Source organism: Camelus dromedarius, chromosome 29 (genome assembly GCF_036321535.1).
Source record: "Camelus dromedarius isolate mCamDro1 chromosome 29, mCamDro1.pat, whole genome shotgun sequence".
NCBI classification, from domain to species: Eukaryota; Metazoa; Chordata; class Mammalia; order Artiodactyla; family Camelidae; genus Camelus; species Camelus dromedarius.
Genome location: NC_087464.1, coordinates 14,883,626 through 14,908,144, shown reverse-complemented (window position 1 = coordinate 14,908,144; position 24,519 = coordinate 14,883,626). Strand labels below are relative to the sequence as shown.

The window sequence follows — 24,519 nt, the reverse complement described above, 5'->3', positions numbered from 1 at the left end:
TGTTCATGTTTCTTTGCAAATACACACTGTTTCCCAATCTAAAATCAAAGGATAGAAAGAGCAAGGAACCTTAATTACGTTGTTGGCCTGATTTCGGTTGGGCTATGGCAGAGGCTAATTTACAAAGTTAATGCAATTGGGACAATGATTTCCCCTCTGTGTGTTTTAGCTGTGAGGCCATTTTTTCGAGGAAACCTTAGGGGCAAGGGCCTTTGTCAGGCCTTCCACCTCACAGCTTCCTCCCTCCGCCGTCCACACTGATCTCTGAGGAAGCTCTGAGCTGAACAAAGTTCGAAATCACTGGCTGGAGGGTGGGACGCGGGGGTCAGAAAGCTGGAATCTGTTTCTACAAGGATCAGCACACTGAGAGAAGGAGAAGTCAGGCCTGGCTGCTGTGAAATTAGCCTCTTGGTCTTTAAACCCTGATTATGAGCTTATTTCGTGGGAATCAGCATTGTGTTTATTATGGGCACCAGGTTTCTTCCCAGGAGGGGAATGGACAAAACCCTGCCCTCCAGCTGCTAAAAATCCAATGTCCTGTGTTGTCTCCAGGCCCTGAAGGACCCCACCCTGGCTGCCCGGAAGGATTTCCAGAGGGAGGCTGAGCTGCTCACCAACCTGCAGCACGAACACATCGTCAAGTTCTATGGGGTGTGTGGTGATGGGGACCCCCTCATCATGGTCTTTGAGTACATGAAGCATGGGGATCTGAACAAGTTCCTCAGGTAAGCAGGGATTGCCATCCGCACCCCTGGCCCCCACTGAACCCCTGGGGTTCTCTAGAGCCAGAAGTCCTTTTGCTCCTCTGAGCACTTATGTCTGGGGATTCGAAATGAGAAACAAGCTTTCGTTCTGCATTCCCTCCAGAGCAGTTGGACTCAGGCCTTCCTAGGGGGACAGCTGAGGATGCTATGAAAAGTAACCTGCACATTCTTCCTGATACTCAGGTGGACTGAGAAGAAGGACAGGGTCTGGAATTGGTCCAGGGAGGAAGTCCAGAGGGCCTGCCGGCCTGTAACTTCAACTCCACGATTCTAGGTCTAACCCTTCTGCTGATGCAGTGAATAGCTTTCTGACTTTGTGCCTTACGTGCTCAGATGTGGAGGGAGCAGGCGTGTGTGAGGGCCTGTGGAATCTAGGGTCCCAGGAAGCACATTGAACACTCAGACTCTGGACGCTTTTAGAGTGTGGTTTTTGCCACAACCAGCTTTTGAAACCTACTGCTGAGAATGAGATTTCCAGAGCTCAAATGTGGGTTCGGGTAAACTCAAGCGTGCTCACCAAAACTCAGTGAGCATCTCCTTGAAGTGGGGCATTCAGTCGAGTGCTGTGGTTTTGAGGAGGGAGTGGAAAAGTTGGTAGCTAGTTTCCCAAAACAGCCCTTCGAGGAATTGAAAGTATCTGTAGAATGTTCTAAAACCTCCTGAACTTGGTTTCACAATGAAATTTGCTCCTTTCCTCGAGAACTGAGTCTTGAGCATAAGACAGCCTTGGGTTCATAGCCTGGATTTATCAGGTCTTAGTGATGTAACCTGGAGCAATTATTAAACCTTACTTCTCTCTCCTGAAAACAAGACTACTAAGAACTGCTTCACAGGTTTGTTGTTGCGAGTATTCAATGACTGTATTTGTCTAGCGCTTGGACAAGTTTCCCTCGTCGCTGGGTGTCCAGTTGATGGTAGCTACTATTAAAATTATCACACTGATTATTTTATGTGAACTGTGAACTGTGGCAGTTCCTGATACAGGCAGCATCCTTTCTCAGTGTTCAGGAGCTTTCTCTCCCTGGGCTTCCCTGCCCCTGAGGTCAGAGGGACATGGTCCGTTTTCCCCCATGCCCTTCCCATAGATTTAGCGATGCCTTCAGCCCCTCAAGGGTAAAGAGAGGTCCTGGGGGCTGCTGTGTCCCACTGCCATGCCCGCTGTGAGGGAAGAGGAAGAAAAAGGAGAAGCGAGTAGAAGGCCCCTCCCACTCTTGCATCCCCCAGTTGGTGGGTCTTAGGGGCAGGCTGCCGGCCACTCTCCCAGCAACAGGAGTGGGGCTTGTCTGCTGATTCCTCTTCTTCCTGAGCTGATATAGTAGCCGTCCTTAGGCGGCATGAGGTAGGCAGAGCCCACAGGAGATAAGAAAGTGAACGTGTTTATATTTAACGGGACTTTTCAGTGGAAATTGGAAAAGCAGTAAAGCAGGCCGAGGCCTGTCTGTACACCAGGGCTCCCTAGCTCACAATTTCCCTGGCTCACAAATAAGGGTCCTGGGTGTGGTTACGGCTCACTGCGCTTTCAGGGGAAAAGAGTGCACACGAACAGTGACTGATACAACAGGGCAAGGTGTTAGGATAACAAATCTGGGCCTTGATTTGGGATGGAGGGGTGCTGTGGCTTCCCTGGCCTCTGCCTTGGGGTCACAGGGTGTCCTCCTCCTGTCCAGCCGTTAATAGAAGTTACCCAAGCCTCGGCAGTATGGTGCAGAGGTGAGGAGTGTGGACTGAAGAGTGTTGCTACCCAGAGTGTGGACTGCATCAGCTCGGGAAGCGCTAGCAACTGGGAGCTTGTGGGAAATGCAAATGAGTGAGCTCTGCCTAGCCAGTCAGAATCATAGGGGGTGGGGCCCAGGAACCAGCATTTAACAAACCCTCTGGCTGCTCCCTGACGTTTAAAGCTCTCCTCCAGAGCCACATGTCACCCATGTGGCCACTCTGGGACCTCTGGGACTGGCCTGGTGATCTGATCAATTTGTGCCTCAGTTTCCTTATGTCAAAATTGGGGTGGGAAGTTTAAGTGAATATTTAAGATACTTAGAGCGGTGTGTGGAACGCAGTAAGGGCTGTGTCAGAGTTAGTGTTGTTTTGGCAGTTATCCTACAGTAGACACTAGAACCTGAGGAGCCCCTGGATGGCAATAAAACACCTAAAAGAGTAGGTTTACTTCCTGATTCATTAAAGCGTGTCTGCTGTCGTCTTAGTTGGAATCTGGTTGCAGAGCCTCACCCATATCCACACTCACTTAATGTAGTTTTGGATGGAGAGAAATAAGCCGTAAGTAGGCTAAGAAAGATTTCATTCATTTCTGTGGTACATTCCAGGGAACAGGGAATCCAAAAGGCGTTTCCCTTTGATCTGCTGAATTCTCTCTGCCCTCTCACCTCCCCCCTCAACAGGGCCCATGGGCCAGATGCAATGATCCTTGTGGACGGGCAGCCACGCCAGGCAAAAGGCGAGCTGGGGCTCTCCCAGATGCTCCACATTGCCAGTCAGATTGCCTCTGGCATGGTGTACCTGGCTTCCCAGCACTTTGTGCACCGTGACCTGGCCACCAGGAACTGCCTGGTGGGAGCCAACCTGCTGGTGAAGATTGGCGACTTCGGCATGTCCAGAGACGTCTACAGCACGGACTACTACAGGGTAAGGTGGCTTTTCCAGATGCAGTGATGGGTGGCAGAGCTGGCACCTTACTCACATGTCTTTGTCATCATCCATTAACCCTGTCACTCTAGAGCACACACACGCACACCTGTGCCCAGACATACACTTGACGGGTATCCTTTGGCCACTCCTTTATCTCAACATATCTGTTAATTATTCTCTTGAGAGCTCGCTCCTCCCTCCCACCTGGACAGGGATGCTCGGCTGTATCCTTACATTGCAGTGACATGCGCATTGTGTTCTTACCTCCATCAGTACTCATTCTTCATGCAAACAGATACAGAAATATATATGTATATGTATATACATATATATGTATATACATCCCCAAATGCACACATGGACAAGCTCAGTTTTGTGCTACATTTTAACATCTTTCAGCTCAGTTCCCTCTCCAGCCTCACCCGCAATACATTTTATTCTTTACAGTTACCTGGTGACCATACAGGCTTGTTTTCAAAGGTAGATCTTGATAAGAAGTCAGCGGCCAGCATAAAGTCACAAAAATGGTTAATGCATTGCTGAGCAGAATTATCCAAATGGCTTAGAAAAGATGAGGGGAGGAAGCAGGTTATTGTTGCCAAGTCTAGAGAAAGGAGGTGCAGATGGGCCTTAGCAAAAGATTTTTTTTTCTTTTTTTCTTTTTTTGACTTTTTTTTTTTATTGAAGTAGAGTCAGTGTACAATGTTGTGTCAGTTTCAGAAAGGTTTTTGATTGTAGGAGGGCACGTCACCTTCGATTTTACTTCTTTACAGCTGTCTACTTTATGGTAATAAGTGTCTTATTTGGCTTCCCCCATTTTTTTTCCCTATGTGTTTGGGAACCATCTTCCCATGGATCATGGGGTGGTTCTGACAGTGTTATTATTGCCAGGGAAAGGAAGGGTGGGCATGAGGGTCAGCTATCCCCAAAAGGGGAAATATGGATGCTACCTGAGATACAGAGGTAGGATAACTCCTGCAAATTGAGTGGGAGGCCAATGCCTCAAAAATATGGAAGATTTACTTCGGGGACTTTGAATGGGGGAGTTTGGATGGGTGATAGAAGCAGAGGCTGGGACAATGTTTTGGAGGTCGAGAGACATGGCTTTGTGCCTGGATGTACAAAGACATCTTCTTTGTACATTCTTATATTTCTTGATTCCGATTTAAAAGAGAGAGAGGAGGAAAAGATCACATCTCGGAACGATGCTGCTTTGCCCTTGCTGGAACAGCTGGGGACTGCCGCTCTTCACTCTGGGGACAGCTACAAGGAGCAAATCCATCTCATTTCTGTGGGCTCCGGGGCAAACTGAATTCAAGGAAGAAAGAGTGAGGGGGGAAGATGTTCACACTCCAGGTATCCACAGTTCCCTTTTCGTGAGTTCTAAGCCAGGCGTCAGCTGAGGCCAGCTGACTTGAAAATGCATGTCTTTGGTCCCAAGAAAGTATGAAATTAAGAGGGGGTAACTATTGCACTGAAAACAGCCTGCATGTTCCTCTGATAGTGGGTACATGTTAGACTCTGATTCAAAGAGCAGCTTGCATTGTATCTTCATGTTCAATTCAGTTGCTCACAACGTCCTAGAGTAAACACAGCTCCCTTCCTCCCCTTCTGCAAAGTAAAAGGCAGAAGCAGACTTGCTTGAAGTCATGTCAGAAATAAACTGTGAAGTCTTATTATCCGTATTGCAAGACATCAAGCTGACAAGGGAATTCTGTACTGGGGCCCAATCTTATCTTTGTTCACATCCTAACACCACCGTTAGCAGCCATGGGAACTCAATGCACTTTCCTGAAACCTCTATTTAATTTCCCAGTTTTTAATATGAGGCAATCTCTCAATTGGGCTATTTTGATGTTAAGCAAGTTAATTTGTGTACAGAGCCTGGAATACACTCCTTACTGGGCAAACTATTGTTTACATTATTTTCATTAGTCCCTTTCACACTCAAAGCAGAAGAACCTCAGGGGTAATCTGATTTCCTGATATAAGTCAGGAAATTTCCTAAGTCAGAGAGAAGGACCTCCTGACCACTGGAAAATAAACTGGGATCATGCCGCTGCCCCAGAGGAAGAGAGTCTTTAAGTTGGCAGCCTCTGGAAAACTTTCTTCCTAAGGTTTCAACTTAGATGGAAATACTGGGTCATCAGTTCTTGCCTGTTCTGGGCAGTGTTTATATGGCCCTGCTCATGAGTCTGAGCACTGAGCCCATGTTCAGGTGATTTATGAAAGATCTATTTGTTTGGTACACCAGCTGAGGCTCTGGGGGGAATGCAGTGATTTATTAGAGAGGAAGAATGCTGAAGGAGTCTCTCTGTAAGCCAACACCCTGGACGGTTCACACCTCTCTGCCACTGTACATCGCTGAAATCTGCTGGGCTTCGGAGTTTGCTGGTTCTGGTACCTAACGCAGCTAAATGCAGATAATTCAGGGGTGTGTGTGTGTGTGTGTGTGTTTGCTTATCTGCCCAGCGTAGATTCCAGAGTGTCTATATGAGGGCAGGGGGAGAGGTGGAAATAAACTCCTCCTTATATTCTTTCTTTTTTAATTTCTTAAGACAAAGAGATGCCATCTGGCTCACGCACGGGTGACATGAAAATGATGTACAAAGGTGAACTGCCTAATTTCCTTTACGCACTTAGAGAGAGAAAACAAACATCTCAGAGTGAATGCCAGAGTGAATGCCAGAGCGATTTGTTCTCTCTTCTTAAGACTCTGCCCCGTGACAGATTCCTTTCCCTTGCATAGGTCACTGACTTGACACTTCTGAGATTGCCTTTAAACTAGCTTTCACAAGGGCAGGTTTGGGGTACCATTATATCGTTCTCAGAGTATCAGACAACACTACGTACAAGTTCAGAGGTCAAATCTGGACTTAAAGAAAGTTTTGAGAGCCCTGAAGAAGAAGAGGTTGGGGTTCCAGAACAGAAACATTTCCAGACGTTTTGATTGGGAGTGGGGGTGGTATGCTGAGATACAGGATGGACCCGGGTAGAGGGGATTGGTGCTCTGATCGACTGATGCAGAGGGCCAGGCGTGTGCCTTCCTGTTCACCAGCCATCCTCTGTGCCTAGCACAGGACCTAGGATTTGGCAGATACCCAGTGAAAATATGAATGAATGAAGCCAGAATGGGAATTCAGAGTTAGGCAGAAAGTGGATTAGGACAGACCAAGAGGGGCCTGAATAGGCAAACAGATGCCCTCTTAGGTGAGGTGAGTCCTTGGAGGTGATGTGGGGCATCCACTGTAAAAGCAGTATCTGGAGGAAACGGGTGGGTGGTGATTTGGGTCAGGGATGACTCACTTAAGGATGGAGCCTTGGGAGGGAACGGGGCCAAGTGTCCAGGAAATAAGGAGGAAAAGTGTGTCTGAATCTTCCATAAGGAATATAAGGCCGGTTTGGTAGCTATTAGCAAGGCCTTGTGTTCTAAGCTGGAGATTGCAGTTCAGGGCTCCTGAGAACCCCTGGAAGGGATGATGGCAGTAACCCCTAGGATTAGGGAACAATTTAGAATAAGCTGATCCAACTAGTAGAGTATTTGATTGTATGGATGTCTTGTAGACCCCATGACAGTGCAGGCTCTTGGCCCCACACTGCCTGAGTTTGAATCTCAGCTCCTGTAATTCTTGGTTATACAACCCTGGGCAATTTATTTAAACTTTCTGTGCCCCCAACTGTAGAATGTGGCTAATACCCACTTCATATGTATTTTCCATAAGGAATAAGTGTTAATAAATAAAATACTCTTAGGATAAAAAATGCTCGATAAATATTAATCATTGTTAATACTTTTGGATCTAAAACACAAATGTCATCCCCAATTCCAAAACAGGGAGGATTGTGTGAACCCTGAACAAGATTACCTGAGTGTATTAGTGAAGGTAGGCTGACCTCTGTAACAAGTAGATGCAAAAATATGTCATGCTTCCAAGAGAAATCGAAGCCTATTTCCAGGTCATGTAATAGTACGAGCAGGTGAACCTGTGGAAGGTGTAACCCTTCTCCAGGCGGTCATTCGGGCTGATGGAGGCCACCCTCTTCCTTGTGTGGTGTCCTTGGTCCCCCCAGGCATCCATCCTATTCCAGCCAGCCGGAGGGGAAATGGGCATGAAGGAATGCATGTAGTTAATGGGCCTGTAACTTCCCCTCATGGCAAGAACCCAGTCCCGTGCGTGGTCTCACTGTTTGTAAGGGAGGCTGAGAAACGGGTTATAGCTGTGTCTCCAGGTAGAAGAGAAGAACGTGAGTTGTGATGAACAGCTGGCAACCTCTGCCACAGTATGAAGAAAAGCTCCTTCCTCTTCCAACATTCCATCCCAACAGCATAGCATCCCATGTCTGATGATTTATCAGGGAAGTTAGGACAAGATAGCCTTCCTTTCGGCAGCTACTCCCATCCTGCACATAGAGGTGGTTATCCTGAGATGCCCCCTTTTATCTTCTCTCTGTAAGCTGGGTACCACATGACATTTGTAACCAGTGGGGACACTTGGCCTCACCTGCCGTCTTGAAGCTTTGGTTCATCCCCGTGGGAAACAAAAATCACACCCACAAGAAAATACATCCTGTGGATTGGGCGAGGAAAGGGGGAATGTTCTGAATCAAAGGGAGTCTAGGTAGTAGAAAAGAGACTACATTCAGGACAAAAACAAGGAAGAAATACAAACAGGAGCAGCTACCATTCCAAGTCCATGGTGGTGAAGGGGAAATCCAGAACATGCCTTCCTGCCGAAGCCTCCCAGAGCTGTTCAGAGCAGGGTCAGATCCTTGACTAAAAGCCCAGGTTCTCAGCTAGTAGAGGGTTCCTAAGATGGGTTTCAGGAACTCTAAGCCTTCCTAATATTGTCTGAATGATGTATGTGAGATCTTTTATTGTGGTTTTGGTTTTTCAGGGCTTAGAGCTTCCTAGAATCTTCCCAAAGACGTCGAGGGCTCATGGGCTCAATGGAAATGAGTTTCCTAGCATGTCAGTCCCAAGAGAATAAGACAGAGATCCAGAGACCAAGTAGGAGGAGGGAAGTCCCCTAATTAGTTAAATCAGGACGTGAGGTTAGACCGGGGCTGAGACTTGATCATACAACCTTTAAGGCTCCCCCTGGTTCTATGAGTAACAAGACGGCTGGCTGATGACTAAGCCACCTGACCTAGGAGCCTGGGCGCCTCAAAGTCTTGTTGACTACTGAATTCATCCTTGGCCTCAAGTAGGGAGAGCCCTTAGATAGAGACCGAGTGTTAGGGCAGAACTCTTGCTACTCATTTCTGCTTCTCTAGGTAGACAGATGCCCAGGAAAGGGTATGGATTTGGGCTGGAAAGCTATTGGGATTGTTACTCCAGTAGGTGTCCCACCGGTTGGAAACCTCAAGCAGAGCAAAGCAGGCAAGTTCCTCGCAGCTCCATTTATCTCCACCTGGGCAAGTGGCTGCCAGCCACCCTAAGAATCTTAAGTTCCTGCCTTTGAGGCCAAGAGTAGGGAAACCTGAAACCCTGCTTAACTGCCCGGGAAAGATCAGCAGTTGGACATACTGGTCCATGAGGGTTGCTGGCCCTGTTTAAAGAGGTTTAGCTGAACTCGTCCCTGTGGTTTCAGGCTTAGGTTTTCTTAGCAGACCCAGGCTCCGTGGTAGAAAAAGTGATTCTGACTATCAGAAGATACAGGCAAGCTGTCCAGTGGCCAGAGCCCAGTTACTGGGGCTGATCATTCCCTTGCTGTTTGGGGGAATATCCTATTGATTTGCTACTCATATTTCTATTTATCTGGAGAGAACAGTGAAGGAAGGTTTGTATTCCATTCCTGTGGAATGTGATTTTCCCATTTCTTATTATTTTAAAAAATATATTTTTATTTCAGAGAGTAATTTTAGATTTACACAAAAGCTGCAAAGATAGTAGAGAGTTCCTATGTACCCTTCACCCAGTTTTCCGTACTGTTGACCATGGTTCATTTATCAAAACTGACACTGGTACAAATTATTAACTAAACTATGGCCTTTGTTTGGATTTTATCAGTTTTTTCACTAATAGCGTTTTCACTGCCCCTGGAGCCTCTCCAGAATGCCACACTGCTTAGCCAAATTGCTTTTCAAGGGCAGTGGGACTTCTGTGCTTGAAGCAGGGGTGAGGGGATCCACTGAACTATTGTATAGTCTCCTCTTTGGTCCTCTATGCCCCCAGGGCAACCCTTGATTCACTTTCAGGAGGCCCCAGGGTTCCACAATTCCTTGTGTTGTAGGAAGCAGGTGGATGGGCTATAAGAAGCTGCTGGGAACCCTATTTTGTGAGCAATGTATAACTCCAGACTCTTACAAGAATCTTTTAGGATCATACAGTCGTTAGCCGCCATCTTTAGATAGCAAGTAGATAGGGCTAGAGTTGACTTTCTCTGATAGAGCTTAGATTAGGAGGTTAGAGAAAGGCTTGGATTCCCAGTCCCTAAGCCATGTGTTTGTTCTTTTCTTCAGCTTTGGGAGAGGGTGCTCCTTGCTGACTGAGAGACACAGCTAGAACATAGGCATCTGGGCATGCTCAGAGTTTTAGTTGCCTGACTGTCTGCTGTAGGACTTGGTGCCACAGCACATACATCTTGAGTGGATTCTGGAAAACAACTTAAATGCTAAGACCTATTAAGCTGCACAAAGCTGCAGAGGGAATGAACACGGAGGAAGATGTAGGGGATAGATTTATGCTAATTACAGGTATTACAACCTGGTTTCCTTGATTAAAGCCAAAGGATTTGCACACCAATTATCTGCAAAATATCAGACATTTTGGAGTCCAAGTTTGATGTGATAGGCTTGCTTCTCAGGACATCTTGGTCTTAATGCCAACTCTGTGTCCATGTTGCTAGTTAGAGACTTCACTTTCATCTGTAAAATCTAGAGTTTGGATTCTGATTCCATAGTCTTTTTTAGGTTTTTTATTCGATGGTACTAAGTTTCATGTGTAATGACAAGTGAGTGGGAGGCTTGGTTTGCTCAAGGAGGGAGACAGGGCTGAAGATACAAGAATAAAGCCAAAGTCATCTCCAACAGTCTCTATTACTGCTCTGTCCACAGCTGTTCAATATCCAAGCTCCTTTTCCTCCTCCTGATAAAATAAAGCCTTCAGTTTTGAAATAGGTTCTCCCCACAATAGCTGGACCTAGTTTAGCGACTGAAATTAGCTTTCTGCTCTTCCCTCTTCTTCTTTTTTGAAATATTCAGTGTAATTGAACAAGAATCAGCCTGGTGGCAGAAAAATTACTGGGCAGACTTTAATGTTTTTCATTGATGTGAATTACCTGGATTCTTCTCTCCATCTCAACACTCTCAGACTTCCAACCTTCCTAGACCAGATTACGCTTAATTCCACCGCAGTGGTAGTGCAACTCCAGCGTTCCACAAAGTACAGAAGTGACTATAAGGTGGGATCGTGTTTTGAGCTCTAGAACACTCCAGCAGTTCAGTGTGGTGATGACTTGGAGAGGACATGATGACCAGGAGGTTGAGGTGCAAAAAAACAGGGCTCTAACAATGAGGTGAAGAAGTTATTTTGGGCATTTTCCCCCAGGGGCTTAAGAGTGCTAGTCCTGGGGAGTCCCCTCCCATCTTTGCTTGTGGGGTCTTGCCAACCTGTGACTAAGGTGGTGACTAGAATGTGGGACTAGAAGCAGGAAGTCTATGTTCAGTCCCTACCATGACTGTTGACATGGGATAAATACTTTTCTTGCCATGGACCTAAGTTTATCGTATGAAAAGTGGGCACTTTCTGTCTTCTTCCTTGTCTTAAAGCTTCTCAGCTCTGCCCAGGTGCTGCCCACACCAGGGGCACTGTTTTCTGTCACCTCATGGAAACGTGGTTGAGGGCTTGAGGGATATCTCGCAGCTTCATCTTTAAGTCCATTGATGGCGTCACTGCTCCTTTTCCTGGATGGGGCTTAAAGGTCTGGGTTCTGGTTCAGCTACTCACATACTTTTGGTGATATTGACTTTAGATTAATCGGTGTTCTCCACTCTCAACTCATAAGGTTGGGTTAGATGTATAGTTTTCTGACACAATATCTTTTCTTACAGCAGTAAAACTTTTTTGTCCAATGGACCCTTACAAGATAGAGATTCAATGGAGAGATAGATAGATAGGTAGATAGATAGATAGACAGACAGACAGACAGACAGACAGACAGACATAAAGCTGCTTTAAATGATTTGTAAGAAAAGGCGCCATGGCATTTGGTCATCTTGCCTGCCCCCGGTCATGGGGCTCTTGCATCACTTCTGTAGAGGGGCTTCCATGCTTTGCAGGGCTGACCATCAGGACCCCTTCAACAGGCTCCCCAGTTAAGATCCAGGGCAGATCTTATGTGTTCCAGTGACACCTAAAAGTGACAGTGGTGACAATAAGAATGGTAGCAGCAAGGAACTGGTGGATGAATAACTCTGCTTTTGAATCCCATCTAATTCTCCGGCCTCCTGTGGCTCCCTAGACGATCATGTAAGTGCTCACACTCAAACCAGCTGAAGGAGAAACACTCGCTTTACACGTGCGGATGGTGGGGCTCTGAGCTTTCACACCCTTAGTGCTCTGTCTGGAAAGGAGGAGGGTCTTCTGACACCTTCCAGAGAAGTAAGAGGTCAAGGATTATTCGCCTCCACTGTACAGATAAGCGTTAGAGAGGGTTGGTGATGTGTTCAAGACCTTGAGTTTCCTCAACAACAAAAATCGGTGTTAGAGCCTTAGGATGAGTGGTCCACTTTGTACACTTGCTAAACTCACCCACGCTGACTGATTTCCCCTTGTGCAAAAATCCCCTTGCCACTGAGAAGGTCCATGCATTGGGGACAAGGTTCAGTTCATTCACAAATTATGTGCAAGGATGAATAGAATGAATCGAGCATTTATATTCCCAAGGACATGACGTTTTCATAGGGAGTACAAAACGGGATGAAAATTTGTACTTCCATCATAGCATAATAGGATTACCAGATTCAAAAGTCCATGTAATTAGAGGGATGACTTGGGGTGGTCAGTGGGCTGAATTTTAGGAGGACAGTGCTGTCAGAGGGGTGAGCAAAGGAGTGAAAGTGGCTTTGAGGCAGGCAGGCTGGGAGAGTGCTCTAGAAGGGTGTGCCACTCAACTGGCCACCGCTGAGGACACGTGAAAGATGTGTGGAAGGACGGGACCACAGTGGCTGGCTGCTCTTGAAAGGTGAACTGTTCAGACGTGGGTAGCTGAAAGACAGTCTCGGGAGTTTTCTCGTCTGTTTGAGCGTAAATGAGGCTGTGTGTGGACAGGTCATCAGGCGGTGGCGTGTAGGATAGACTGCTGGGAACTGAGGCCACTAAGGCGGGCCATGGCAACGGTCCAGGGATGAGGCGAGAAGGCCCTGTGCCCTGGTGGTAGCCGTGGAGTATGGAAGAGACACCACAGGGACCAGCAGGGCCAGGAAAGGTGAACTGAAGGCTAGGATCTGGAAACTCAAAGCCTCTTGCCATTTTTGGATCATAACCTTGAAAAAGAGTAACAGTGAAATTGACGGTCAGGGTGGATTTTTTTTTTTACAACTGCATCTTTCAGGCCACCTAGTCTATTCTGTGTCCCTAGAGTGTTAGCAACAGATGAACAAATGCCAAATCATTCAGTTTTAAAGACACATGAAGCTGGAAGGAGCCTTAAGTGTCATCTGTTTGACCCCTGTGGCCCCAGGCAGAATAGCTTCAGAATCATTCCAGACAGATGGTTTGCTCGCTCTGTTCCGGCGCATCTCCCGGAATCCCCCCAGGTTCCCCCGTATTCCTCCCAGCTGTGGCAAAGGGAAGCTATTATCAGTCAGAGATGTATCTTTTTCTTTCTAATTGGTAACACCCTTTGGAAGTGGGAAGTTCTCAGTTACGTCTAACCAGAACTCTACCTGCTGCAAGATAAGCCTCTTTTGTCCTATATCCTTAGAGGAGATAAACACGGTGTATATTATGAAACAGATATTCTAGCTCTCAGGATGATGCTCAGAAGAAGCTCAGTGACCAAAATGGCCTGGTGCTTTTCATCTGTAATTGGTTATATTTTATTTGCTACAAGGGGAATCAGTGGAATATAAATATCTCCCTCCTTTGACATGCCCAAAATTAATATCCTCTTTCTGAAAGCAGTTTCCAGTGGTCCCCAAAATTTGGTTTCATCTCCCTGTAACATTGAAATCTAGATGTTTTCTTTTGTCAGTGACAGTGGTGCAGGCATGGGATGGATGCTATCATAGTCAGCCTCAGCTCAATGGGGACCGATATTGGGGGGAAAAAAGGACAGGGAGAATTCTCATCAGAACGTGTCAAGAACTTGAGGCATGTTTATACTGGAACCCAACCTCAAGAAAGGAACAGGGAAGGCAGCAGCAAGAGGCCCCTGAATTGGATATTGATTCACTCTTTCCCTCTCTGCTCCTGGGGAGGGTGGGAATGGCAGCATCTTTATAACTTAACCGTGGCGAGAGTAAGAGACCCTGTTTGGGTTCCTCAAGTCTAAAGGATCCTTTTTTCATGGCAAACTGAATATATAACATTTAAAGATCCATAAAATTCCATACAAATATCTTCTTTGCCAGCTATAATTAAGGTATTTGCATGTAAAGGGAACAGTGTGTTCCCCTGACTTCCTCCTGGTAGGGGATTGTATTTCTCTCATAATCCTCAAAGCCCAGGACTCTGTGATCCACCTGAGTCTAAACAGGAAGAGGAGGAGAAAGAAGCAGAGGACTGGGTCAATATAGCATTTGAAACTCAGAATTTTAAACAGTTTCTACTCCTGGTTGTTTATTTTTCAGGTTTAGCTAGTCCCACAGGACCAAGCCGAGGTGGGGATGGGGAAAACCCACAAGAAAGTGGGCAAAGTACCCACTAATTCTGGAGCCCGGTACATAGATATTCCTTTAACTCCTGAGCTTCTGCTTATGAGCTATGTGACCTTAGGAAGTTTTCTTAAATTCTCTAACCCTTGGATCCTCATCTGAAAAATGAGAGCAATTTCTTCTTTTGTACGGATTAAATAAGATAATGTATGCAAATTACTTGGTGCCTATTAGGCACTCAATAGATGGTAATTATTATTCTGTGTAAGTGAATAAGGTAGAAATTATGTACAGATCTTCCTCGACTTACCATGGGGTTACGTCTTGATAAACACATTGTAAGTTGAAAATATCATTAACTCGAAGATGAATTTAATATACCTAAACTATGGAACGTCATAGCTTAGCCTCGCCTGCCTCAAACGTGCTCAGAACACTTACATTAGCCTACAGTTGGGCAACATCATCCAGCAGAGCTGTTGTATAATGAAGTGTTGAATCTCTCATGTAATATATTGACCACTATACTGAAAGGGGACAACGGAAGGGTTGCATGTGTACAGAATGGTTATAGGTGTATCTCATGGCTGACTTGGGAGCTGAGTTTCACTGCCACTGCCCAGCATCACGAGAGCATCGAGCTGCATATCACTAGCCCAGGAGAAGATCAAAATTCCAAATTCGAAGTAAGGTTTCTGCTGAATACCTATCACTTTCACACCATAGTAAAGTCAAACTATTGTAATCTGGGGGCCGTCTGCATAAGAAATTTTAAATAATTTAAAGTTACAAGCCATGGTGTTTTGATGCTCCTTGTTGCCCTAGAGGAAGATTTTAACCGCATATGCTTGGGGATAGAGACAAGGCTGGCTTAAGTCCAGTCCTCCCTCCTCTTTCTCTCTTATTATGTGCAACATGATGGCCACTGCTCATTACTGTGTGTGACATGAGATAATGGACATTTAAGAGCTTTGTGAACTGTTGGCTTGGGTGCTGCTGGTTTTACCACCACCACCACCACCACCACCATTATCACCATTATCAACAGTATAGTCTACTTGCTAAATGATCATGTGCAGTCTGGAAAAATTGAGTCAAGTTCATCAACATTCCAAACTTGATTGGCAGTGGTGGTCAACACGCCATCTCTTCCGCTCTGCCAATCACTATGACAACCTTGGCTACTTCTCCACTGAGTCATGCTCTCCAGCCTCTATAGCCAGGATGGACCTTTGAGTTGTGACCTAGTTTGTTCTTGAGTTGATAATTTCCCTGTCCTATGGGTCAATCCCCAGCGTGTGGATCCCCGTATGTATTTATCTATGTCCTTGAGTCATCTGGGTACCTGCATGTCCTGAAGCTCTCCACAATACAAATTCCCTTGAAGGCAAAGGAACTCACTCCATTTTTATCACAGTGATATTTCACATAAAAAGTGCTTAATAAAAGTGCTTAACTTAAAAATATGTCAAATGTTTGTAATAGGTGAGGAATAACAGCCAAAGCATTTTTAAATATACCCTAGAGGTCCTCACTTGCCAGGCACCAATAGTCAGTATGTGGGGATGCTGGAAGACACAATGGTGGTGTCACCTAAGAAAAAAGCCAGCAGGATCTGATTCTCTGCCAAAGGCCCAAACTCTGCTTATCAGTGAAAAGGCCTGAGAGAATGGCTTACACTTATTAAAACACCCATGAGACTGCAGTTAGCACCAGGAGGACAATTTATTAATGCACACAGGGGACTAGATTACTAAAAGGCGTTGCGATCAAAGCCTTCAGCCTGCCTGTGTGGGAAGCTTGATCACACGAGATGGTTGCTTAAGGAGGAAGAAATCAGAGCAAGGGGGTCAGACAAATCAAACGGTCAGTGTCATCCAGCTAAGAAAGACTGATATATCTCTACTGATCTGGTAACAAGGACACCTTGGTGTCCCAGTCTTCTGCCTAAATCCTCCCTTCTTCCCTGACTGAAGCAGAAGGGGATGAAGATTGCCACCATCCAATTCCATGACTATCCCTTTACAGGTCTCTCTGATCAGCCAGGGCCTCTTCTGAAAAGACACATTTTTTTTTTAATCTGCATCAATCAGTGTTCAATTGAGCCATGATGGCCTGGAAGGCACTCGGGCTTTTTCAGACAACCTTGGATGTACACTCATGTTTTCATCCATTTTTATGCTGATCTTAAAGGGTCCAGTTGTAATTTTTTGATTTCCAAACATTTTTTTGTCAGAGTATCTCATGCTTTCTGTGTCACTTAATTTCCTTCAGAACTAAAAAATGACTTCCTTTGTTGCTTTTAAATCTAATTGCCTTGATACCAAGTGTTATGTGCCCTAGGGGAGGCAAGTAGATCTCAGGTACCAGTTCTGATGCCTGGTAGTGATTGCTTGGAGTGAAATGCTGAGAAGAGCTTTGTGGCTGCATAAAGAGTCAGTGAAAAAGCATGTGAGATCAGCAGGTGATGTCTGCCCTGAGTATAGGAAAGGGGATGCTGGTACCTGTCATACTGTTCCAGTCCTAGACTGTCCCATCCTGATTAATGCCCTCAATTCACAGATTCTACGGACCCTTTTAACTGTGCTCTGACCTTAGCTTCTCACAACTGGAGGGACTGTAATAAGGCAGGGGTGGGAGTTTATTGAATGCACCAGTATCAAAGGACCTGCGCAGAGGGAGGGGTTTGCCAGGTGGACTGGCATTACTGGTGCTAGCTTAATTTATTTGCCCAAGTTCACATCAATGGGACTGGTATCCCAATATCCTAAATTATCTTCTACTGGCCTTTTTCACACACTTCACTTTAGCATTTTGTTGTTGTTGTTTTAGAACTTATGTACAGCAAAAAAAAAAAAAAAAAAAAAAAAAAAAGCCAAGTCCTTGATAGATTTGGTTTCCTGTTTCACTCTGCCAGGGTATTTTGTGGCCTAGATACACTTCTCCCTTCCAGTTCTGTGCCATCTGCAACTTTTATCAGAATACCAGTGATGACTTTAAACAGATCTTTAATTTTTTGGAAAATTGAAGAGCTCAAGACTTGTGTTTGCTGCTAGAGTCCTGCTCTCAAGCACATGTTGATGATTATCAGCATTCTTTGAATATAGTCATTCCATGGTTATGACTCCAGCCGATTGGACTCCTCTTCTGCATCCGTTAACCTCTTTTGTTCTTAAGTATTTTCTGAGAGCCCTTGATAAACGCCCAGAAATTTGGGCAAGAACAGTCTACACTGGCAAACTCGTGAAATCCTGGCTAGAAATGAAGTTGGAGGTCATCTTATCAAACCTCCTTATTTGACAGATAGGGACATTGAACTTCAAAGAGAGAGCAGGTGTTTCTCAAGTTCATGTATCTATTTGGTGGTAGAGTCAAGACAAGAATGGTCTCATAGTTCCCGTGTTTCTCTCTGAACATCATCCAAATACTTTGAGGTTGACCAGGCCAGCATTATTATTGCTACTTACAGACTAGTAAACTGAGGCTCAGCGAGATTAGTTGGTATTCCTCAGATTGCACAAACAATTAGGGCAGGACAGAGTTAGGTTCCATATTCTTATTCCTAGGTAAGTTTTTTTTTTTTAAAGAATGAAAAGGTCATTTTGAATAGAAGTTTTAAACGATATACCTGTGGAGTACAATCTCCATGAGATTAGGTAGAATTTACAGTTAGAAGTGTGAACCTACAGTAAACTAGTTCCATGGTTTTTTTTTTCCCCAGTAGGGCTTTGTGGCAAAGATGAAAAGAAGGCAAACAGTTGGGGTGATGCAAGGCTGGCCACCACAGCAAACAGGGAGACCCTAATTCAAGGAGTTTGGAGTGTCCAGGGTAGTGATAAAGCAGGCAGTAGCTAGGTGGTTTGAGCCAAGTGTAGGCCCAAAAATATAACACAGATTCAGTGCAGCTGAAGAGTAAGGAAGGGATGCTAGGAACAGGGGAGGTGGTGACTGGAGATGAGGAATGCTGCCCTAGTAGCTCAAAATGTGTGGCAGGAAGTGGCTTTTTAATGTGTTTATTGTGAGAATGTATTCTCAAAACATCTGTTGACATATATTTGTTCTCAGTAGCTTGGGATTTCTGGAACGGCAGTATCCATGCCCAACTGCACCAATCATATATCCTTGTGGCTAACTCCAGACCTGGTACAAGGTAGACATTCCATTAATTTAAGGTGAAATAAACAAAGCGACAGGTGTACCTCTTGGTGAATTACTGATCTGGGAGGCTACTCCAGGGCACTGCAGTTTGGGACAATCAGAAATAACAAAACAGGGTGTTATCACATTCAGGGATGCGCTCCTCAGGGATTGTAACCCACCATTTTGGTCTGGTGAGTGGGCTATACAGCACGTCCCCTTACCGACAGGGGTGGCAAGATTCGAAAAATCTAAGGTGGTGAAGCTCAGAGCCACAGGCAGTTACCCTTACAATGTGGAAATGGACTGGACCACCCTGTTAGAGTGGGTTCTCCACCTCCAGTGATTTTCCTGAAAATCCAAATAACCGCATTTTAGAGATGTTATAGAGATGCATGCTTTGGAGGTGAGAGTGCGGTAGATGACCTCAACGCTTTGCTTTTTTTTTTCAGTTCTCAGATCCTAAGAGTCAGCTCTGAGTTAGGAAGTGCTCAGACAGGTGCAAAGTGTCACAGTATTTAAGGAACTGTTATGCATGTGCGAGGAACTGTGCCAAGTACGTATTTCTGGGATGCTTGAAACATTAGGCCAGGCTCTCCCTCTCCGCATCTACAGATTCACACATCTGCCTTCTTTGTCACTTCCCTCACACCTCACCACCTGTCACCTGCCCTGTGTCTAGCCCACCTCTCCCTGTCACTATGCTTGTCTCACTCTCTCTTGAAGTCTTTCTATTCTAAAAGCCATGATCTCTTCTCCCTTAAAGAAAAATCTTCATTTGCCCTTTCTTCCCCTTCCAACTTTCATTTGTCTCCTTGACTACTGAAATAGGTTGTGTTCATCTTCTGTCTTAAGTTTAGGGCTTCTGATCTTACCTCTTCCTTGACTCTGCATTTTGGCGGGGCAGGGGGGCGGGTCACTAATGATCTCACCATGGCCAAATTCAGATGCCTTTCCTCTATGAAGTCTAATCCTTTTTTGAACTAACTGTTGGATGACATTGCTGATACCTGCCCGGTTCCTTCTCCCACCCCTCCACTCCCCCACTGCTTAGCATTTTCATTCAGTGCCTTAGCACCTCTTCCATTGGTTTCTCTCCTTCCTCTCATTGGAAGTCCTGCTGCAGCCATTTTAGACATCTAGGTTGGAAACCTCCCACACTCGCTTGGTTATAACCTCTTCTTGCTTTCAGGCCGAAGCTGTTTGAAATGACACGTTTAGCCTCTACCTCTTCTCTCTTTGATTGTTTAATCTGTATGTCTCCCCTGGAGAGTTCATTGGCGATTGCAACATGGCTTGTTGGGGATAAAACTCACCACGTCGATCCCCTACTTCTCAGACAGGTGCTCCTCAGTAGTCTGTCGGCATGAACAAAAACTCTATTGGGAGGTTCCCCAAAGGGGAGTCATTTTTGAACCTGTCTCTTCATCATTTATACCTAATTCCTCCCCAAATCCTGCTCTGCTTTTCCTCATAGCACCTCAGTGTCACTTGTTCTTTAGGTTTTGGCAGGAACTGTCTTAATCCACACCCTGATCAGATCAATACTTGGATCAGTACCTGCATCTAAGTCCCAGGGCCATCCAACCCATACTCCTCAAACTTGTCATCATTCCATCTGCTTGTTCAAAGCCTCAAGTCAATACTAATTTCTCAAAAATACACATTGCTCACCCTGCCCTCCAGGGCCCTCGAGTAGTCTGCCAGTCTTCTTCCCGACCCCTCCCTCAGGAAGCCCCCGGGGTTCCACCCAGCCAGCCCGTCCCCCGTTCCACAGTGGCACTTGCGCATTTCCGTCGGTGCACGAGGACCTTGGCACCAGTTGGCTAGGGCTGCCATAACAAAGTGCTGTGGAAATCCGAGATCAAGGTGTTGGCAGGGCTCGTTTCTTCCTTGACTTGTAGACAGTCATCTTCTCCATGTACATGTCTCCCCTCTCTCCATACATGTCTGTGTCCGAATTTCCTCCTCTTCTAAGGACCCCAGTCATGTTGGATTACAGGCTACATTGATGGCCTCATTTAACCTTAATTACCTCTTTAGAGACCCTGTCTCCACATCTAGTCACATTCTGGGGTGTTGGGGATTAGGACTTAAACATACGAATATGGTAGGGCAGTGGGGAGCAGAATTCAACCCATAACACCTTCCCTTCCCAGCTTCCCATGTGTTCTTTCTCTCATCTCCTTCTTTGTTTTTTCTCTCTGTCAGTTCCTCACAGCCATCATCATCTTCACGGGATGGTCTCCTTGGCATCACCCTGTTGGTTTACATGCACAGATGTGTTGCTTGGTGAATGTGCCTCCTCTTTGGGTCATCCCTGTGCTTCTCTGCCTCTAGTTTGACTGAGAGCCAGAGCTGTGTCCTTTGTCTTTTGCACACAGCTCTTGATCTGGGAGGTGCTTGAGAAATACCATTGCTAAGTCACCCTCAGTCCCTTCTTGACTCTGTCTTCTCAAGAGGCCTTTTGAGGGAAATGGTTTTTTCCCAAGTGGTAATGAGAAAGGTGCATGGGTGATTCTGTTGACAGCAAGAAGGAGGAAGGCTGAGGCTCCACCCAGATGACATCTTGCTAGCTCATCTCCTTTCCAAATTGGAAAAGCAGGGAAGGGCATCTGGGAGAGAAACCATAAAAGTAGTGATGAATTAGTGATTTTTCAGACAGTAAGGACAAATATTTCCTTTGCAAAGGAAGGCTTTGAAGAAGGTGCTATTTCTTGACCTAAAAGGAGAAAAATTCTAGATAAAATCCACTTTATTTCAGGGTGTCAGTGGACTGGGACGCTTGCAGGAATAGAACTGAACCCTTGGAGAGAAACCAGTTGGAGCTTGGCGGCTCACAAAGGAAGAAGCCGGGTGCCATGTGCTAGGAGTGGCGTGATGGTGTGTCTGCCGAGCCATGGGCAGCGTCTCTGGGTGGACTCCTGGGTGAGGGCTGGGAGATGGGGTGATGTGATCAGCTTTTCTCCCCAGTCACGTGGGAGAGCTGTTTGGAGACTGTGGCCACGAGGGACATGCCATTCAGTTAAAGATATACCCACCTCCCTTCTCCTCCCTTCCTTCATCCTTCCATGCCTCCTTCCTCTGCCTTCATCCCTCTCTTCTCTCTTCCCCACCCCCTCTCTCCCCCATTCGCTGTCAGGAAGGGCCATGCCAGAAGGGCCCGTTCAGCATGTCATGGCAGCGGCAGAGGCTAGCAGCATCGGCAGCTTCCACAGTGAGTCTGGATTTCATTTCTGGGGTCAGGGGGCTGGGCAGGGCTGTCCACACACAAACCACCAGCTGGCAGACTTTGGAGAGGAACTTCCATGGGCTGGGGCCGCTCTCCACCTCTCTTCCCCTGACTCCCACCACGGGGGCTTCGTTTAACCTTCATGGAAGTTTCCTGCCAAAGCCGTTGATGTGCTTTGGATGTCTCATGGGCAGGAAGCATGGTGGGGGGGGTGGAGGGGCCATGATCTGCTAAATTAGGTGCACAGCTGGGCGAGCTGCCAGAGTCCATGCGGCTGCCAGGGGTTCTGTCCAGGCCTGTGGCTGTGGTAGAGGCTGGAGGCTCTGCATGGACAGTGGTTTGGCTGCTTACTTGCATTTCAGGAAGTGTGACCTTGAGTTTGTAATACACGTTGGTGCCTGCCCTCCATCAGAGACTCCCTTTAAGGAGCTGAAGAACACCACATAGGATAAAGGGTCTGAAGAACTGGAGGTCTCCCCGTTGACTTCAGTGATGCTCAGGCTGAGGAATTTGATGTTCAGGGTAGTCCTTACAGAGCTGCATGACTGAGTCACATCCCTGAGTATTGAGGGGTTGGAGCGAGGCTTTTTCCCCTCCCCATTTTCATTTCTATGGTAGTTTCTGGCGTGGAGATGGACATGCTGCTGTGGTAGTCAAAGTTCCATCTGTCTTGCCTTGATCATCAGACAGAATGGGATGACTTCCTTCCACTTTTTGCCTAGGGGCTTTTTCTTTCTGTTTGGAGAATGGTCCATTTGGGAAAATGGAACCACAGCATTTACCTACCCAGCCTTAAAAATCTCGCCCAGACTAGGGAGACACAAGTCCTTCTTGCCACCTCGAGATGCTTTCCCACTGGCCAGACGCTGTTTTCAAACACTGACAGGTGTGTTGTCGTTCATTTTTAAGTGAGAAGCCTCTGGTTTCTATTGCGTGGTATTATCCTGACGCTGCAGTCTTACGGGCAGGTGCACTGCGGCTGCTTTCGCAATCCCATTCATTTATCCCGTGATTTGGTTAGGGAGGTAAATTAGGCATAGGCTCCCAAGTTCTCTCAGGATCACACTTTTATAGGTATCTCTTCTTGGCACCGTTACCAATGAGGCATTAATGTTCAGGACTTTTCAAGGCCAACAGCTGGTAGAGCTTGAGTTTATCAGAGCATGTTTGCTAGTCTTGGGAGAATTTTGAAAGCAGGACCAATATAAGAGATTAATCACTCTCTTCTCATGCTTTTAAAACAGCGTATGTATTTCTGTCACATCAGGGTAAAGCTCGTGATTTCAGGAGTTGGTGGGTTTAATTAAAGTACCAAATTGCTCAAATTTATTAATTGAGTTCAACAAATACTTAGTATGCATTGGCTATGTATATTTGATTATCTAAACTTGGACATCTCTAAGAATGAAAAGAGAAGCTACTAATGACTAAATAGATGCCACAGGCATAAACTGGGACCTTCCCCGAGAAACTGGGACATGCAATCAATCTATTCATGTATTGTGAACTGTTCCAGGTGCTAGAGATAAAGCTGTGAATACACAAACATCTCTGCCCTTAATAAGGGAGGTAGAAAATAAAGATCAAATAAACTATAGTGTATGTTTGAGAATAAGAGGTCCTTAGAAGACAGAGCGGAGAAGAGGAAAAGAAATGTTTAGTGGTAGTCATGGTGGTGGTGGCGGCTGTGTGTGTGTCTGTGTGTGTGTGTCTGTGTGTGCACAGCTGTAGACAGGGAGGTCAAAGCAATTGAGTTTCCTAAAGACTACAATGTATTTTAGTTTACTTAGTTTATGTCATTTAGCCAAGGAAGGCTTTAATGGCTTGGCTACAATTTTCTGAAACAAGTTAGATCTGGAAACTCTGAATCCAAAGCAAGAAAATACTCACAAACTTCAGAATGAACAACAACAACAACAAAAAAAAAATTGAGGAGGAATGATGGGGCGTGGCCATAGCATTGGAAACACACTGAGTAAGTTCATTTATTTAATCTGTACTGTTCTCATGAAGAAGTTATAATAGCCTTACTTTAGGGATTAGAACACTGGCATTTAAATGTGGGGCTACAAGAGCCAGGATTTAAATCCAGGTCAAGCTCAGCCTGAAATCCTGCCTTTTATCTGGTAAAGGCAGCGTCCATTCATAGATACCAGCTGGCAGGAAGTGACGGAAAGAAAAGAGAGGTAGGACCCCCCAGGCTGCCCTCGGGTGCTGCGGGTGGGCTGACTTGCATGGCTGGATGGGGAGCCGTCGTGTCCGGCTGGTCGCAGATGTCCCTGCTGATTGTGCATGAAGGTACAGCAACTTCTGCTGCTTCTCCGTGTGTCATTGTCATCGGGGATGGGCACAGGCATGGACGATTTGGGGGGCATGAGAGCGAGTCTTCTTGTTGTGGCATCCATCCGAGGCAGGGGTGGAGCTTGACTTCTGGGCGTCCTGGGTTCCCGGGTTTCACGAACGTTGGAAGGAGGGACGGCGCGTGGGTCTCCGCTCCGTATAGGTAATAGGGGTGCAGAGAATGCATGTGGGTGTCTGAGACCGGACAAAAGTTTTTTCAAAAGGGGTTTGAGTGAAGAGTTGAGTTTGAAGAGAATCCTAAACTTCCTTCCTGCCATTGTGAAGGGAACCCACAGACTGACCTCATCCAGTCTTGGGACTGCTATTAGCAGGAAGCAGGATGTCTCTGGACCACATCTTATTATGGTTATACTTAACATCGATATCACTCTGTGACCTTGTATTTATTTGTGATGTACATTTACATACTTCCCAGAAAAAAAAATTAAATAGAACCTCATTTTATGCCTAAGACAGGTTCCTGGTAAAATGTGGCAAGCAAACCACTATTGGCATGCACCAGAGAGAGCTGCCGTAGCAAAGTGAAGCATTATTTGGGGATAGCTGATAACCCTCTCTCGTTCT

General features: G+C 46.0%; 1 protein-coding gene across 4 annotated transcripts in view; it reads left to right on the top strand.

The window, feature by feature from the left end:
• The window catches only part of NTRK3 (neurotrophic receptor tyrosine kinase 3), a 335,000-nt gene that overhangs the window by 287,146 nt on the left and 23,335 nt on the right, over positions 1–24,519 (top strand). For 3 of the 4 annotated variants that reach the window (XM_031440536.2, XM_031440532.2, XM_031440535.2), the window contains exons 14-15: positions 553–725; positions 3,161–3,404. In XM_031440536.2, the coding sequence (XP_031296396.2) occupies positions 553–725; positions 3,161–3,404 (417 nt within the window). Of the gene's footprint in view, positions 1–552; positions 726–3,160; positions 3,405–21,504; positions 21,580–24,519 lie in introns of all 4 variants that reach the window. The other variant, XM_031440537.2, reaches the window with a different exon arrangement.